General features: G+C 39.6%; 2 protein-coding genes across 2 annotated transcripts; both read left to right on the top strand.

Moving 5' to 3' along the window:
- Positions 1–4,446: 4,446 nt before the first annotated feature.
- On the top strand, positions 4,447–5,497 carry LOC105043528 (signaling peptide TAXIMIN 2). Its single transcript, XM_019852742.3, has 2 exons — positions 4,447–4,648; positions 5,094–5,497. The coding sequence occupies exons 1-2, from the start codon at positions 4,551–4,553 to the stop codon at positions 5,218–5,220; spliced, it is 225 nt and encodes a 74-aa protein (XP_019708301.1). The 5' UTR covers positions 4,447–4,550; the 3' UTR covers positions 5,221–5,497.
- Positions 5,498–8,354: 2,857 nt separating this feature from the next.
- Positions 8,355–14,657, top strand: LOC105043518 (uncharacterized). Its single transcript, XM_010921102.4, has 3 exons — positions 8,355–8,976; positions 9,356–9,786; positions 14,078–14,657. The coding sequence occupies exons 1-3, from the start codon at positions 8,812–8,814 to the stop codon at positions 14,514–14,516; spliced, it is 1,035 nt and encodes a 344-aa protein (XP_010919404.1). The 5' UTR covers positions 8,355–8,811; the 3' UTR covers positions 14,517–14,657.
- Positions 14,658–18,561: the final 3,904 nt, after the last annotated feature.

Below are 18,561 nucleotides of genomic sequence, written 5' to 3'. Positions count from 1 at the left end.
AAAACTAACAACGCTGTTGACTGGATGGTATCGTACGTGCTGAACCACATAAGATCTACTCCATAGGATTCCTCGGTAGATATTTTTTATTTTTTAATAATATTTTATTTTTAACTCCAATGCATGTACCTATTCTTTTTTAATTTAAATTATCTGTTTTACCACAAAAAAAAAAAGAGTAGGTTAAATGCGAAAATTCATGAAAAACCTGTTTTAGAAATTCTCGTGACATAATTTAGTATGTATTTAGCGGGTCATTGTTACGATGATCCTCGCTGGAATTTGGAACTTGTTAGGAGATCACCATTCTCTCCAGCCCCGGAAATTGGGATAGTCTCGTGCTTTCAGCGACCAAGTGGATTGGTAGATTTCGCCATGATGGCAACAAGACGATAGATTTTGAGACGGCAAATGGACCACCTTATGAACAGAAGGGTCGTGGTCTGCCTGACACTCTCTTTCCAATATTTAATGGCTGAAAGTTGCTGTGACCCAACTGCCGTATCTGTCCCCAAAATCTCTTTGTAGCGTATCAAAAAAAAAAAAAAAAAGAGAAAACTCTTTGTGGCGGGGCTTTGTCTGCATAAAGATTCCCCTTTTTCTTTTTTTTTGGGGTTCCGTCCCCATCTTTATCTTTTACGCTACAAAAACATTTCCCCTTAAACCAAGGTCCTTGGGGGCACCCATCAGATTTCCTCTCTGCTTTATTCTCATAGATACCCTTTTATTATTCCATATTCTATACTGCCCCTGGTAAACGCTGGTCTAAAGGTGTTGTCTCATGAGGGCTGGTTTCGGCCCGTTCTTCCTTGGAGCGGACCTGAATCGATTGCCGCTTTGCTTTTAACTCTCCGCCCATGTGAACTCTGCTCTGTGATTCTGACCAGGTCCAGATTAAATATATCTCAAATTAGAACGAACGGGGTTTCTAATAGGCTATTCATAGCAGGTTGATGGGTCTCCGGAGTAGTGACCTAATTTCTTTCGTTTGGGAGACCAACATTTGGAAAAAGATGGGTCCCACAGGCATAAACTAGGACACCTATGCATTCATCAAAAGAGAAAAAGAAAAGATAAATTCGGTGCTATAATACTTGAGCCATTGTGAATTAACGAGTTACCGTCCTTCCTCCCTAAACCATTATTTCTAGTCCTTTACTATAAAATTTTTGTTCTTGAGAACTTACCAGATTGGCTTTGGATGACAAATTAATGCAGAGATTTTGCTTCGACATTCTTTTATAATAAAATATTATAAAAATATTTAAAATATTATATATTATTATTTTTTGAATATCACTTATGATTTCTCCACACCATCATCTCCTTCTCCCACGGCCCGCACAGCCTCCTCTCTTCGTCCGCCCTCCGTATGCCACTACCCCCTTCCCCCATGGCTCGTGGAGAACTCCCCATACCCCCCTATGGCCTATGCCACCTCTCTTCTCGGTCTTGCCCTGCGCCTCCTCCGTGCCACCACTATCCTTCTCTCGTGGCCTACGGAGAACCCCCTCACCCCCGCGGCCCACACCACCTCCCCCCTCAGTCGCACCCTCCATGCCCCCCCACCCCATTTGATGCCACAGCTCCTCTGGACATCCCCGTCCCCCCTTTTCATCCGACGTCACGACTTCTCTGCACGCCCCCATCTCCCCCCCCTCGGCGGCACCATGGCTCCTTTACCCACCGCTCGGCCCACCTACCGCCCCCCTAGCACGACTCAGAGTTTTTTCGCACCCTCACACTCCAGGAGCCTGTAGCTTCTCCATGCTTCCCCCCATCCCGCGCTACCCGAGGCTTCTCTGTGCCTCAGCCACCCCCCACCCCATGTTGCCCATAGCTTCTCCTTAATGCACCCCCATCCACCTATGCGGCTGCACCCGCCGCTCCCCCCCCCACACCACCACCACCACACCGACGGCAGCCCCGCGACTTCTCCACGATCCCTCCACCCTCGTATGCCTCCTCCATCGGAGAACAACTTTTGAAAAAAAATAATTTAATTATTATATGAATGAATTTTATTTTTTGAAATATTTACCGCATCAGTTATGTATATAGACTTCTCATCTAGTTGAGATCTACATAGTTCATATTTAATCCGATGATCAGAAATAGATAAAAAATAAAAAGACAAAAGTACCTTTTGGAGTACTGTAGGAAAACCCATTAATCCAGATGTAGATTTGCTACGGTGCTCCAAAAGATATTTTAGTCTTTTCACTTCTTATATATTTCTGACCATCGGATTAAGTATAAACCATTCAGATTTTAATCGGATAATAGATCACATATATGGCTGGTACAATAAATATTTTAAAAATTAAGATTATTTTATATATTTTTTTTAAATACCTTCTCTGTACCATTGAAAGTGGAGGAGCAGGAGGGGATGGCGATGGGAGGTGTAGCATGGAGAAGCCACGGGGCAGCGTGGGGTGTTGGCACAAGAAGCTGTGGCGCCATCGAAGGCAGAGGAGGTGCGGGAGGGGAGTTGAGGCTGGGGGAGTGGGGAGGTTGGTCTGGAGAACCCACGGGCCCCGGGGGGGAGGAGAGTGGAGCACCGTTGGGCAGAGAACTCGTCGGGGGGTGGCGGGGGTACTATGGGCGAGGAAGGGGGCATGGTGGCTGCACGGGTGGGGGAGCAACGACAGGCGGAGAATCCACGGATGGGTGGTGGAGAAAAAGAAAGAAGAGAGAGAGAGTTGCAGTGGAGAAAAAGAAAGAAGAGTTGGGGGGGTTGTGGGAGGAGGGGCCAGGGCACGCTACGGTGGAGAAGACGAGGAGGGGGGTAGCACAAGCATCGGTAAGGGGGACAAGGGAGGGAAGACCGATGGAGGGGTGGCCCAAGCACCGAGGAGGAGGAGGGAGATTGCTGGGTAGGGGGGCACGGCGTGGGGGTGCGGCGAAGGGGGCGTGGCACAAGCACGGGAGGGATGGGGATGGAGGTGGCACCAGCGTCGATGAGGGGAGGGAAGGCTGTTGGAGGGGGGGTTGGCACGAGCGTCAAGGGGGAGGGGGGAAGACCGTCGGGGAGGGTGGGGGGGCGCGGTGTAAGGGTGGAACGGATGAAAGGAAGAAGGAGATAAAATACTTAAAATATTTTTTATAATAAAATATTATAAAGGAGCGCTATAGCAAAATTCATCCAAAAGTCTATATATGGATCATTCAAAGATCACTTGATGATACTGTACTGGATCTAATGATATTAGTAGAATGACTTGTAGGGTGTGCTTGGTTCACAATTGGAATCAGAATCGGAATCGAAATGATCAAATCCCCCAAAGCACTTGATTCATGATCGAAATCGAAATCGAAATTCGAATTAGAATGAAAATTTGAATCCATAGGAGAGAGTAGGGATTGATCAGTTTTAGATAGATTGGATTATTTCCATTCCATTTCGGAATCGGAATGGAATTTCCTCCAACCAAATGACTGGAATGAGAGTCATTCTTTTCGATTTTCATTCCAGACCTTCATTCTCCCCAATCAAGCACCCCTTTAGTTGATACAAACCATCACCAAGATAATATTTGTCTAATCAAAAACATCATTTCATTGTTCTCAAGAAGAAATGCTAGATTTTAAAAAGAGAAATGATTCCTCGAGATCTTGGCCAATATATACAAACTGATATTAGAATATATATCAGTAGATATGGCAAATATAAATTGGATATTACTTGTAGGCATTAACATTTGTCGACTTAAAAAAAAAAAAAATCAATCTATATAGCAAAAAAAGTACTTAAAATATCTTCATCTATATATTGCCATAATATCCGGTTGATATCTTGAGACGTACTAATTCATTTTGCCTCAGTTGACATCTCTATTAACTGGACGTAAGCATCATTGAGCCTTCCTTTATTCCTGCTTCCAAGCCTTCACTAAAACATCATCACCTTAATTACAAAAACAAAAACATCATCACTTATGATCAATCCCTAGTACTCCCTGTATAACTTCTTCATAAAAAAATATATCTTAATCAAGCTTTTGCAGTTAGATAAAAAGGATGATTGCAGCATTAACTAAAAGCGAGCATGGATGGATGGAAGCCAATCATCCCCTCACATTCCTGTATATATTTTGGAAGAAGGGCCATATACCTATGCTGACCAACATCTTGGCCGGCGGATAATGCTACTTTCCATAGCCTTAAAAAAACAGAAACAGAAGCACACCATATTGAGATGGCTAATCCTAACAAAAAGCCCAACCTCCAACCCAACATCAACCAGCCTAGGTGATTTGCGTACAAATTTGCCCATGGATCCTATGCTAACGTGAGCATCTCTCTCTCTCTCTCCTATAAGGGCAGTTCCGTCAAGTCGATAAAAACTTGAATGGCGCCGACGTCGTCGCTCGAGTGGAGCGGGGGCGAATTCCTGGGCAGCGGTTGCACCCTCTCCTTCCCACCATCAGATCGACTCCCAAAAGGGGAAATTAAACCACCTTAGTTTAGAGGAGAGAGCCACCAGCCCAGAGAGAGAGGCTCAATGAGGACATGAATTAAGAGAGGCAGAGGAAAAGCATGCATGCATGGCTCGTTGCAGGCCTCTGGGATTCTTGTTGGGATTGCCCTTTGCCGTGCTCGCATTGCTTCTGTCCCTTGTCGGCGCCGTAGTGTGGTTCATTGGGTGAGCATCCATCTCCTGCATCTCTCGTATCTTTGATTTGCTTTATGGTTCTTTTCTTAAAGGATTTCAAAAATTCGCAAGAACGAAATTAAATGTAGTTTTATCTTTATATTGCAAAAGCTTTTTTTCCTGCAAAAAATGATGTGTTTTGAATTTGTTGAATCATTATATCTCTGCATTCAAAAGAAAGCATTCATTTATCTTAGTTGATGCATCCCCATGATGTAGATTTATCTGCATGTAAATGCATTCTCATTGGTCATAAAAATAGGGGAATGACGGTCAACTAAACAATTAAATATCAACAATATATATATATAGAGAGAGAGAGATTGAGAGAGAGTGCAATGAAGTAAATTCTTCTTACCAATTGTCTTTTCACGAAGAAAAAGGTTTATTAAGGATTTTCAATCCCTCAGTGGGTTTTCTGTCTTCTTTATTGCAGATTTGCCCTGACCTGCGTATGCCCATGCTGCTGCGGATGCTGTACTTGGGTGGCCAATTTGGCGGTTGATATAATACAGCTTCCTGTTAGAGTGATTCAGTGTTTCATGGATAACGTCCCTTATTAATGTTAATTTTGTAAATTATTTATGTATATATATTATTATGGTTCTAATAATGTAGAGGGCACCAATAATTTTATATCGATTGTGAGTTAAGAAAAATTTGTGTTTATAAAGAAAAAAAATTCTTACCACGTGATGTATTTTTTAAAGGATAAAATTATGTGGTCTATGGGTCAGAGTCAAAAGGGACTCGTCTTTGTAAGGAGAAAAAAAAAAATTTATGTGGGATATCTTAATCCGCAATATATATCATTGGTGCTTTTTCAATAATTTAGGAGGTGTTTGGTTTGGGAGAATGAGATAAAATTCTCCGCGGATGTGTGCCAGCTTTCGGGCAAAGAAGAAATAAGAGGTAAAATGGCGAAAGCAAAAGAAGCTCGAACCATGGCGGTGGAGAAGTACCGGGTCTGGAAGAAGAACACCTCCTTCCTCTATGTCTTGTCATCTCCCATGCCCTCGAATGGCCCTCCCTCATAATCCAGTGGCTTTCCTCTTCCTTTACCCCTTCCTCCCTCTCTTCCTCTTCCTCCGTTACCATCTCCGTCCGCCACCTCATCCTCAGTACCCACACCTCTGACAAAACCCCCAACTTCCTCATGCTCGCCGACGTCCACTCCCCCTGGTAAGGGCTTCCCTCCTCCTCCTCGTGCCACTGATGATCCACCACAAAGGTGAGGTTAACCGTATACGCTACATGCCGCAGAACCCCTCTCTCGTGGCTATCAGGACATGCGGGTCAGAAGTGCATGTCTTTGACTGCACCCCTCGCCCATCCAAGCCACCGAAGAAGGAGACTGGCGGCCCGAGCCTCGTGCTGAGAGGACATGCTACTGAAGGATATGGGATTTCGTGGAGTTCTCTCAAGAAAGGGTACTTGTTGAGCAATTTGTATGACTTCAAAATTTGCTTGTGGTATATGCGTGCGACACTGAAAGAGAAAGTTCTGGATGCCAAGGATGTGTTTGAGGTAATTTCTCATAAATAAAGAAAAGCATATTAATAGTCGGTTGTTTGGATTATTTTATAAAGTTGAGATTTTTACTTAATTTTATAATAAAAAATAATATTTATCAATAAACTGCATCTTCATATACAGAATTATACGAATCAAACAACAATAATAAAAATCATCCATTCTAATTTCGATTCCGATCACGAATCAAATATTTCAGAGGATTAGACCATTCTGATTCTGATACCTATCTATTCCGATTTTCATTCCGATGCCAATTTTGATCACGAACCAAACACCCCCTTTATGTATTCAAAGCCGAGGAAGGTCAATTTTTTTCTTTTTTTCCACTAAGCTCTGGATAAATAGATGTAAGCACGTTTTTATTATCTATTTGTCAAAGCTCCAATAATAGTTGATTTGTTATCTATTTATTATTTTAAAAAATTTAATTTTAAAAAATTTTTAATTTAAAAATAAAAATAAAAATTTAAGTTGATTCTGATTCTTATATTTAGATGGTTGGAACCATCCATTTCGATTTCGATTCCGATTCCAATCACTAACCAAACGCTTTAGGAGATTTGGCTATTCCGATTTCGATTCCAAATTATTTTTATTTTTATTTTTATTTTAATTTTAGTTACGAACCAAATATCTTTTTAATTTTAATAATTCTTAGTTTATGGAACGATTGGAGCCTCTTTTTAATTTGATTGAATCATTCTTTTTGAGACTTGTCTACGGTTGATTTGAGGCTAGTAGAGATTAATGGTCTTTATTTCTCACGTTGTTGATTAGATCTCCACCCCGCAATTAAATGATGTGCTCTTATAAGAATTTGTAGGGACGAATTTGCCAAGTTATCCTGACATGGAGGAACCAATTTGCCAAGTTAGTAAAATCTTAGTCAATTATACCACAAAATATAAGAATGAATCTAGTTTTCACCAGGTATGCTGGGATTAGCGGTGTTTTAGGATGGGCAATCCTTTATTATATAGCCCATGGGCTTAAATAAAAGAACTTTATTTAACTTATCAAGGCATCCTATGAAAGTCCTATTTTGAAGAAGAAATTCTTAGATAAACTTTGTCTCATGTGCATTATAGACGAAGCCAATAAAAAATATCATATTAGTGTTTTAAATTAAAAAAATTGTAGCTATCTCAACATATTAATTGTTGTTCAACCATCTCAACACATCACGGTACGCAGCGGTGATGGTAGAATTTTTCAATTTAAAATACTAATATAGCATTTTTCATTAGTTTTATATGATGGTAAACTAAGCCCATTCAAGAATTTGGCATTGGGAGGGAGGAAGCTAATGAAAGCCAAGAAAAAGACCCAGAAGGCTAGCATTTTACACTGTGCACCTGTGAGAAAATACGCAGGCACATGATATGATACAAATGACTACATTTTGTTTATGTCCGTTTGTTTCAGAGCAATTGCAAAAAAGAATGATGGTAGATTTGTCCAAAGCAAATGTTTTCAACCTGATTCACTTAAAAGCAATTGGCGAGTAGATAAAGCTCACTTCGAATTTGTCTTTTCTCCTGCGTGTCTTGAGCTGCACTTAAATCATTTTTTTATTAAAAAAAATTAGAGATGTCATAATAATGCATATAATAACAGATAGGCTTGTCCCTGGAAGCACTTCAACCATTAGAGAGACTATGGTGCAGGTGTGAAAAGAAAAAATAGGATTCGGGGACAAGCAGGTGCTCTTACAATAGAATGATACGTTATTTATGTCACTTGTGATATAATGCAAGTTTTATCCTGAATCTTCATCCATTCCCTCTACGGTCTTCGCCCTCGGTGGAGACACAGTCTCCCTACCGCCACCCTTCTCTTGCATCAAGGTATACGACGAACATTTTTTTTTTTTTGAATAAATGAGTGTAGAAGGGCTTTTTCTTTTTTTTTGTTAAAATACTCCCAGTCCCGTGATCAAAGAAAAGTCACATACGTGCTTCCTTTCAAGAAAAGATGCTGGGCGCTTTCTTTGACTGGAGTAGCCGCCATGCATGTTTTGCCACCAAACATCCGCTCAGGGACAATTTATTTATTTATTTATTTATTTATTTTTAGTTAATGCTTCGGTAATTCACTTAGTAGTAGTTATCTATCCAAAAATATATTTGATCCGTGGCTGGTACTGGAATTGGCATTGGAATTAAAATTGAGGTCGGAATGAAATTTGAGAATGAGATATGAAGGTCATCTGTTTCTATTTTTATTTAAAAGCTCAATTTTTTCCAGATGGACATGCTCTATGGTGATTTTAATCGCAGAAAATATTTAATTCTGACCAAAAGTGATATCCAATGCACCAAGTCGAAGAAGGGGGAAGAAAATCCGGTCGCAAGCTTGGAAACATTCATGAGGGCAGTGCTATGTGCCTCTGCATCTTTGTCGTCGCCAGCTTCTTCTCGAACCTTCCACCGACTTCTCACCTCGTCTCTCTTCCAGACCTTTCCACCTTTCCCTCCATGTCTTACCCTCATCCTCCTCCAACTCCTTTCCTTCAAATCCATCGGACCAACCATTCGCCATTCAACACCACCACCACCACCAACTAAGTAGAAGAAGAAGAGCAGCAGGAGTCGCAGAGCGGAAGAGAAAGCTAGGGGATGGGAGCGGACTACTATAAAATCCTCCAAGTTGACAAGAACGCCAAAGAGGAAGACCTCAAGAAGGCCTACCGCAAGCTCGCCATGCGATGGCACCCCGACAAGAACCCCAACAACAAGAAGGAAGCGGAGGCCAAATTCAAACAGATCTCCGAGGCCTACGAGGTACGGAATCCCTTGCCCGACCACTCGATTCCCACGTCAAATCTCCTTCAAACCTCGCCTTTGGTCCACATAGGTCGATCCGTTTTATAGGTCTCGCTTCAAATTCTCCACCTATTCTAATCCGTTCTATAGGTCTCGCTTCAAAGTTAAAGATCGCTTCTTTCTCCTATTTTTCTCCTTTTTTAGGTCTTCTCTCCAATTCTCTTCCAAAGATAACGTTTTTGCTTCTATTTCAGTCGGTCTTATTGGTTTTAGCTCAAAATTCCTCAAAGATCGCACTTCTTGATGCCTAATTTTCCCTTTTTTATCTATTATCTTGAACTCCTATCCAAAGATCACTTTCTTACCCAATTTTTTGCTTTCTTTTTTTTTTAATTAGGTTCTAAGTGACCCTCAGAAGCGCGCCATCTACGACCAGTACGGAGAGGAAGGGCTCAAGGGGCAGGTCCCGCCCCCGGGGGCCGGCGGGGCGTCCTTCTTTCCCGGCGGCGGGGAAGGGCCCACGGTGTTCCACTTTAATCCAAGGAATGCTGACGACATTTTCTCCGAATTCTTCGGATTCTCGAGCCCGTTTGGGAGCATGGGTAGCGGCGGAGGCGGCGGGATGAGGGGTGGTTCCAGGTTCTCGAGCTCGATGTTCGGGGATGACTTCTTTGGGTCGACGTTTGGTCCGGGGGAGGGGCCGATGGATTCTCGTCAGCCGCGGAAGGCGGCGCCAATCGAGAATTTGTTGCCATGTAGCCTCGAGGATCTGTACAAAGGCACCACTAAGAAGATGAAGATCTCCAGGGAGATTGCGGATATGAGTGGGTAAGTTTCTTCTTTAAATCTATTTTTAATCTTAGAAATGTTTTTTTCTTCTCTGTTTTATGAGAAAAAAGATTTTGTGTGTGTGTGTGGCTCTGGTTTGCTTTTGTTTGGTTCGATTAACAAGTGATGGAAGATGAGTGTGGAAAATTGTATAAATTATGTGCGCTTAAATTGATGAGACGCCTCGTTTTTATGACTACCCAAGGTTCATTTTGAATGGTGTTAGTTGCGCTTCTATTTTATTACTGAGCGTGAACTAGTTAGTTTTATTGCTTGTTGAAGGGATGTTATGTTATTATGTTAATTTGACTGCCTGATTTAATTATTCTTATTTATGTGTATTTTGACCTTCCTATATAGTATTTTTGATGGTTTCCAGCCATTCACATCTAGAACTTGAGCTGTAGAATGCTTACTTTGCCACCAACTATATGAACAATTAGATTAAGCTTACCTACTGAGATTGGCATTTTGACAATGTTGGATTGAACTCATTTCCATGTCACAAGCTCAAACTCCGAATGGCCTCACAACATCAGTTTGTTGTTGGCATTCTAGAATTGTTAGTCACTCTCCTAACCAATGCTAATCAATGCACCCTCTGATGATGAGCTTCTTCACTCTTCTTTATGAGTTCAATTAAGGTGATTGCATGTTGTAGTGAATAGTTAGAGACTAACCGATATTTGAATTGGGTGTTCATGTCATAGGTATATCTGCTTCTTGGCCAACTGACATCTCTCCACGTGCTCTCAAATGTCATTCCAATAAAGATTCCCAGGTTAAATTACCATATCCTGGATATGTTGAGTATGTTTCAAAATTGATGCTTTCGCTTGTCAATACTATCATGTATGAGGCAATATTGTTATTACCTTCAAGTGACTAATGGGGAGCATATGCATGTGTTCTAGGTGTGAAAAGGCGAGAATTAGATGATGCTTCTGCCAAATTTTCCCAGGCTAAATGATAGGGGACATACTAATTCTGTAATAAAGAATGTATTTGTTGCAAGTAGGGGTGAAAGTGGTTTGGATAACATCCGTTCGGATTCAATTTTGTATCCGAATCAATCCGGATATGAATAAAAATTTAACGATCTTACTAATATCCATATCCGTATCTATATCCATATCCATCAAAGAAAAAAGGATATGGATATGGATAGACAATTATCTAATCCGTATTCGAATATCCAAATCTATCTGTAACTCTATATAATTTTATATGGCATTGATTAATTTTTTAAAAAAATATACAATCATATAAACATACTATTAACTTGATTTATCATTTATTTAGTAATATCTTTGATTCTATGGTTATAAAGTTTAATGATCTAACTTATATCCATAATTGTATCTATACTTTTTCAGTATTCGAATTGTATCCGTATCCATTTAAAACAAATATGAATATAAATTTTTGCATTCGATTAATATCCATATCCGTATTTGTATTTGTATTCGTCAGACAAAATAAATATGGATATGGATATACCGGTATCTAATCCGTATCCGACCAAGTTTCAGCCTTAGTTGCAAAAAGTGCACATGTTGTTGAAGCATCTCCTATAGACTTTGCCTATGTTAGATCGTTGATAGAATAGACCTATTTCATGAAAGGGGAGGGGCTAAGAGCCTATTATTGATGCTGCCAGCTAGCTAGCTTTTTTATCCACTGTTGAATGAAGTTGTTGAACTACCTTCTCTTCCAGTCTTACTCGATTCGATGGGAAGGAGGATTTGTGTGTGGCAACTAGATGTTTTGTCGAGTTACTAATATCATGATGGAAGGAATGTTGCTCACTCTAAAACTATGCATTAATGGAAAGAATTACTAATAGGTGTTGTGCTTGGTTCACCTGAGCAGAGAGATCTTCTGAGGATTGCATTAATGGTAAAATGCGTTGGTTCTCCTTTCCAAAATGATATAAGTGGAGATCATTGAGCTGATTCATGGTGATTATTGGTCCATTCGATGTTGCTCACTCTAAAACTATCCCAAGTACTGGTGGGCTAGAGATATGAATGCAAGTACTTATGTTTCGAATGTAGCTCCTACTGAAGTGCTTATTCTTTATGACTGATTTGTTGGGGGAGGGGGGGGGGGTGTCAATTGTAGATATTTGCAAGTAAATCATATCCATGTGTACCAGGTCTGAAGAGGTAAGGATTAGATGTGAAATGCGTTCTTTCTTATCTAGCTGCATCGGTACTTAACCGGAAGGGAGAATGACATCCATCTAACTATAGCTAGGAATCTGGCCGAAACCACCGACATCTAATTTAAGCAGGATCACTTAATTGCAATTAACCATTGTATGCCAAAGCAAAGGAGTTCCTCTTATGGGATCAAATGTACTATAAAAAAGAGAAGGTCTGATGGGAAACTAGATTATAGGAATGAAAAGATCAAGCAAGATGAATAGACACAAGAAATATTTTACGCCAATGGGAAGACTATAGTTTTGATATGATTGGTTGATCCTATTGGTTGCAAAGAAGAGCCCTAGTAAAGATGCTGATGTTTGACACATTCCAATTCTACATTTTAAGTCTTATTTTTTTTTTTGTGGTTTCAAAACTTTGGCTCATGCTTTCACTTTTATTACTATGGATTGGTGCCAATATCGAGTCCTTGGCAAGCCCATCTAATTTTCACAGGCAGTACAGTCATAATAAAAATGGTTCCCTCTTAAGTAAGCAAGTATTCCAGAATGCTTGAAGATTTTCTGGCTAGAGGGGCTATAATATAATAGGTGGGATAATAAAGAAGTAGGGCATCATTAGTCCCACATTGGTTGTAAGTTATGGGTGATTTTGGCTTATATAGGAAGGGATTATCCTTCCCGCGTGAGGCATTTTTTGGATTAGAATTCAGACAGACAAAACCGTGAGGCCTATGGGCCAGAGCAAAAAATACTGCACTTGTTAGATCATGAGCCCTTGGCCGCAACATTGGTGGTCTATGCAGGTCCCAAACCTATGATTGTGATACATCTCTTGTCTGTACACGGACTCTCTTTTGAGTGAGGGAGCTGTGGTGATAACAAAGGAGGCCACCTCTTGCCCATACACCGACTCCTTGACTAGGGAGGTTGTGGTGATGATGAAAGAGGGCACCATTAGTCCCATATCGGTTGTAAGTTAAGGAGGATTCTGACTTATATAGGAAGGGATCATCCTTCTCACGTAAGGTGTCTTTTGCATTAAAATTCAGAGGGGCAAAATTATGAGGCCTATGAGTTAGAATAGACAATACGTCACGTATTGGGCCATGAGCCCTTGGCCACAATATGGCACAAGAAATATTTTACGCTATTTTGAAGATTGCAACTTTGATACGGTTGATTGATTAATAGATAAGCTCTTGGTTGCTAAGAAGAGCCCTAGTGAAGACGTTGATCCATGACACCCATCTCAATTCCACATTTTAAGGGGTTTTTCCCTTTTTTTTCTTTTTTTTTTCTTTTTTGGTTTCGAAACTTTGGCTCGTGTTTTCACTTTTATTATTATAGATTGGTACCAAGATCAAGTCCTAGGCAAGCCCATCTAATTTTCACAGCCGGCAGAGTCATAATGAGGATGGTTCCTTCTTGAGTAAGCTAGTATTCAAAAATGCCTGAAGTTTTTCTGGCTATAGGGGCTCTAATACAACAGGTGGGATGTTCATTCAGTACTTCAAGAGTAGGTGTCAGAGGTAGAACCTTTTTTTTTTTTTTTTTTTTGTTTGGTGGTTTTACTTGTATCATACTAAGAAACGTATCCAGACAAAAGGTGGCTAGTACCTCAGCTTCATGTATGCAATTTTTTCATGGCCTGTAGAATAGAGACATTTTTTTTGCTTTGCAACTACGTTTGCGCACTGACTCAATGGGCACCTAAATACATCCTCCAGAACTGTTGGAGAATATGGACAGCTTCTAACTACTTCAGCAGTGAAGCATCCCAAGTTTACTCTTATGGATTTATTGAGTGAATAAGGATAGAAGAGCAAACTGTATCATCATCATCATCATCATGTTTTTGTTTCTCGTTCCTAGAGATGAAGAAGTTGTTTGTGTACTTGTATCCTTTTGATACCTGTGGTCGATTCTTCTGTATTGTTGGCTTCCATTCAACTGTATTGTGTTTTGCCTTCCTAATTTATCGGAAAATTATATGCCTTTTGAGACTTCTGCTGATAGGCTTGATAAAAATTTTCTATCTTCTTAGCAGCTTCTATATGCACCAGATTGGTTTATGATTTCAGGACGTTACTGAATTAGTGATTTGATTATTTTGTCCAGGAAAACAATGCCAGTGGAGGAAATCCTAACTATTGATATAAAGCCTGGTTGGAAGAAGGGAACAAAGATCACATTCCCAGAGAAAGGAAACGAACAGCCCAATGTCATTCCTGCTGATATTGTTTTCATCATTGATGAGAAGCCACATCCTGTCTTCACAAGGGAAGGGAACGATCTGGTTGTGACAAGGAAAGTCTCTCTTGTGGAAGCTCTGACTGGCTATACCGTCCATTTGACAACACTGGATGGACGTAGCCTGACCATACCCATAAATTCTGTGATTCATCCTAGCTATGAGGAGATTGTTCCCGGGGAGGGCATGCCGATACCCAAGGATCCATCCAGGAAAGGGAAACTTAGAATCAAGTTCGACATCAAGTTTCCGACAAGGCTTACTTCTGAGCAGAAAGCTGGGATTAAAAGACTACTCAGTCCTTAAGCCCAAAACAGCCGGAGACAAGTTATGAATATTTTTAGTTGAGGTTTGCTTGATGGGATTGATGTATTTGGTAACCTGATTAGGCATCTGCAACAAGCTTAATCTGATAGCTGAGATATATCATTTTTTAGTCATAGATGTCACGTCCCGAACCCAACATCCGGGTCGGATACGTGATGGCCGCACATTCCTTAGAGCAAGTCCTAAAGAATATGCAAGGCCAAATTAAATCATTACAACCTTATCAATCATAATATTTAATTTTAATAATAATTCATAAAATTTACATAATTACAATTAACATTCCTTCAATCCTCTGATCAGGTATCAACGGTACTCTATCTATACATCCGCTCATTCACAAATCCATACCATAGCCAACCATGGACATCTTGTAATTCTGAGAAGAAAAAAAAAATGAAGGAGTGTGAGCTTTACAGTCCAGTAAGAATTTTTATATCACATCAATATAATAATATAATCTGAAAATAATGATAGACAATAACACATAAAAGTCGATGTTCATTGTCCAGAATACTGCAAACATTTATAGATTATCTGTTTTATCAAAGAGATGCATCATCATATGTTAAATAAGTGAAACAATTTTATTCAACGATTGTTTCATGTCTTATCTTTTCATTTTCTTCTATTATCACATCATCTGTAATCCTTTTCTTTTTCGCTTTGGCTTTGGCTTTGGACTACCAGGATCATGCGACGATCTTTTATTCGGATCGATTTCTGTGATCTTTCTCGGATCGAAATATTCATGATCTTTCTCGGATCAAAGTGGCCATGATCTTTCTCGGATCAAATCATTCATGATCTTTCTCGGATCAGATTCTTCATGATCTTTCTCGGATCATATTATTCTTCCACACATAAGCCTGTGGGGGCTGTCTCAGGCATAAGCTCTTGGCAAGCTATTCCACATGACAAGACCAGTCCAAACCATATTTCTCTTTCTTTTCATATTCATGAAATTATGATATTTAACTTCATTAATCAATTTAAATTTTGTAATGTAATAAATATGTCATACCCATATAATCATGCCATCAATTGCTGATACATATGTATTGATATAACATACTCATGCTCAAAATCACATAAATAAATAACAGTGTCTCAGATATAACAAATTCATCGATCTCAAATCCAACGTTGCAAAATCAAGGAGATAAAACCAACGGTAAAATAATATATATAATGATGATCATGTACAGGGATTCTTACCTTTACCGGTGACTGATCCAAGCACAAAAATCAATGTTCTTCTTTGATTTATAAATTTCTCTAATAAGATATTCCACTCGATATCATATGCAGACAATCATCTCTTCATAATCCTGATCAATATAAAAATCACATATATGGAGATTATCGATAATTGATCCTAATACACAAATCGAGGATCTCTCTTAGGATTAATCAAAATTAGGATTTATCTAATTATCTAAATCCTCCACTGATCCATAAGACTTCTAGAGAGAGAAAATTCATGAAGAGAGAGAAAATTCTAGAGAGAAAAAGTAGAGAGAGAAAGTGGAGAGAGAATCTTCGTATTCTTTCGATGAGGCAATCATGATCGAGATCATCAAAGGTCCTATCAGGGTGACTCAATATGAATCAAGTGTTACAAATTTCGAATAAAATCGGACTGGGATCAGATCTACCGCATGAATTTTGGAGCAATCTCAAATCATCATATTTTTATTTCAAATTTATCCTAGGGTCTGTGATGTAATCAGAGAGAGAGTAGAAAAATTCTAAAGAGATAAAATCCACAAAAAGAGAGAAAAATTTAGAGAGAGAAAATAGAGAGAGAATCTAGAGAGAGAAATTGGAGAGAGAAGGTAGAAAGAGGGGAGAGAAAATTTTTCTCTCTTCTTCTTCTTCTTTTTTATTTTATTTTTATTTTTATTTTTTATTTTTTTCTCTTTCTCTTTTTCCTTTTTTTTTTCTTTTCTTTTTCTTTTTTCTTTTCTTTTTCTTTTCTTCTTCTTCTTCCTTCTTCTTTTCTTCCCGCGGCCTCCCTTGGCTGAAACAGAGGAGGACCGTGAGGTCCCCCCCCTCGGTGGCTCGGGCTCCGACGGGGTGGCGGCCTGGCCGGAGATCCAACACGGCCGGCGATGGGGTTCGACCGGCGGCTCTTTTTTTTTTTTTTTCGAAAAACAGGGGATCCGTCCCCTTTCTTCATGAATTCCGACCATTGGCCGGTCGCCGGCGGCCAAGGCTTACCGAGGACGACAAGTAGAGAGGTAAGGATCCTATCCTAGGGTGAGACGTCACAAACGGTGACACCGGTGGTCGGAAAAGAGAGGAAAGATGGCCCGACCAAACAGAGCAAAACAGGGTCACCTTGTTTATGGATTTTCCGGCGATCCCGAAGGCCGGAGAGGGTGCACGAAACCATGAAAAAGAGAGGAAGGAAGAGAGGAAGGAGCATAAGGGTTTACCCCAAGCTTCAGCAGCGTCGTCGGCTCCATTTTCCGGCGGGCATAGGAAGAGGTTGCCGCGGCTCCTACGAGGAAAAGAAGAGGAATCGGGCTCGAAGATCACCGGTGGAGGGTCTTGAGAGAGGGAGAGGCTTATTTATAGGGAATCCTAGAGTTCTAAGAGGCCTAGAGTTCTTCTCCGATCGGGATTCATCGGAGAAGAAGACTCCTTTTGGGAGTCCTCCTTCCGTCCCTTTTTTTTTTTTTTTTTTTTTTTGTATATGGGTTGTTACAATAGAAGTAAAAGATTGATAGCAAGTGGAAGAAGATATTGCGCGGCCCTCCACACACACCTCCTTCCCAACCCCAAACACCAAAACAAAACGAAAAAAAGGAGAGGGAGAGAGAGAGAACCACAGGAAATGTATCATGAATCTCACATTGTTGCCTGAGATTTCTTCCGGTTATGATGCATTTTTTTCAACAAACGCTTAAGAAAAACAGCGGTTCACACCGTATATCTTGGATCAAGATTCACATTGACGTTGGGGTTGTCGGGGGAGTTATCAATTGGAAATCTATCCATCCATCCGCACGCGGGCGTGTGTGTGTAACCACTACTTTGGGATGTTGTGTGGTGATGTTCGACTGGCGTGGAGCTTCGGTCTAAGAATTTAAGAGAATTTGTAGTTGGATTTGAAATTATTTTTAAGTCTTTAGAGTGTTTAGATTTTATAAAAAAAATTTAAATTATTAAATAATTATTTTTAGATTTCTATCGTTCATACAGGTTGGTTATACAAATTTATGTTCAGATTATACAGATTTATGTTTAAATTATATCGATTTATATTTAGATAGATAATTTAAATATAAATATATATAATTTAAATATAAATTTATATAATTTGAATATGAATTTGTGTAATCAATCTGTGGACGATAGAAATTTAAAAATAATTTTTTAAAATTTTAAAAAAAATTTATAAAATTTATAAAATTTAAAAATAATTTTAGATCAATCTAAAAGTTTATAGATAATTTTTTTAAGAATTTATGATTGTATGCTATAAAAAGTTTCGAAGAATTCAAATTTATCCTAATTATACCCACTTTAGGTGAGATGCAGGTAGATCAATATCACTAAAAGGAAAAAAGAATTTAAGTCTATTGTTATCTCAGGCATCAAATTAATTTTCTCGTCTTTCAGGTAAACATGTTTTTAGTGCATCCCGCAATTCAGCTTGAATTGCGTCTTTGCTGGCTGATTCCGATCAGCGGCACAAAACTCGTCCAAGGGAAGTAAAATGCTCATGGCTGGTGAAAAAGAAGGGAGTAGTTAATGGTCTTGCATATTTTTGGAACTATTGAAGATGGTAGGTGGTCTTGTCCTATGTACCAGTGGCTAGGTAACTGGTTTTCGTCTGTTCCGTTCCTGGAGATGCTTCGGTAATGGTAGTCAGAATAAAAATGTTCAATCTCCTTAATTTTCCCCGCCTGTTCTCCAATATTTGAAATCTGTCTCATCATTCTTCTCCCAAAGAAAGGATCATAGACGAGACAAAACAAGATGGTAGCCATAAAACAGCAAAACAAGATGGTAG

Source organism: Elaeis guineensis, chromosome 2, assembly GCF_000442705.2.
Source record: "Elaeis guineensis isolate ETL-2024a chromosome 2, EG11, whole genome shotgun sequence".
NCBI classification, from domain to species: domain Eukaryota; kingdom Viridiplantae; phylum Streptophyta; class Magnoliopsida; order Arecales; family Arecaceae; genus Elaeis; species Elaeis guineensis.
Note: the sequence above shows the minus strand (reverse complement) of the source record. Positions and strands in the feature narration are given on the sequence as shown.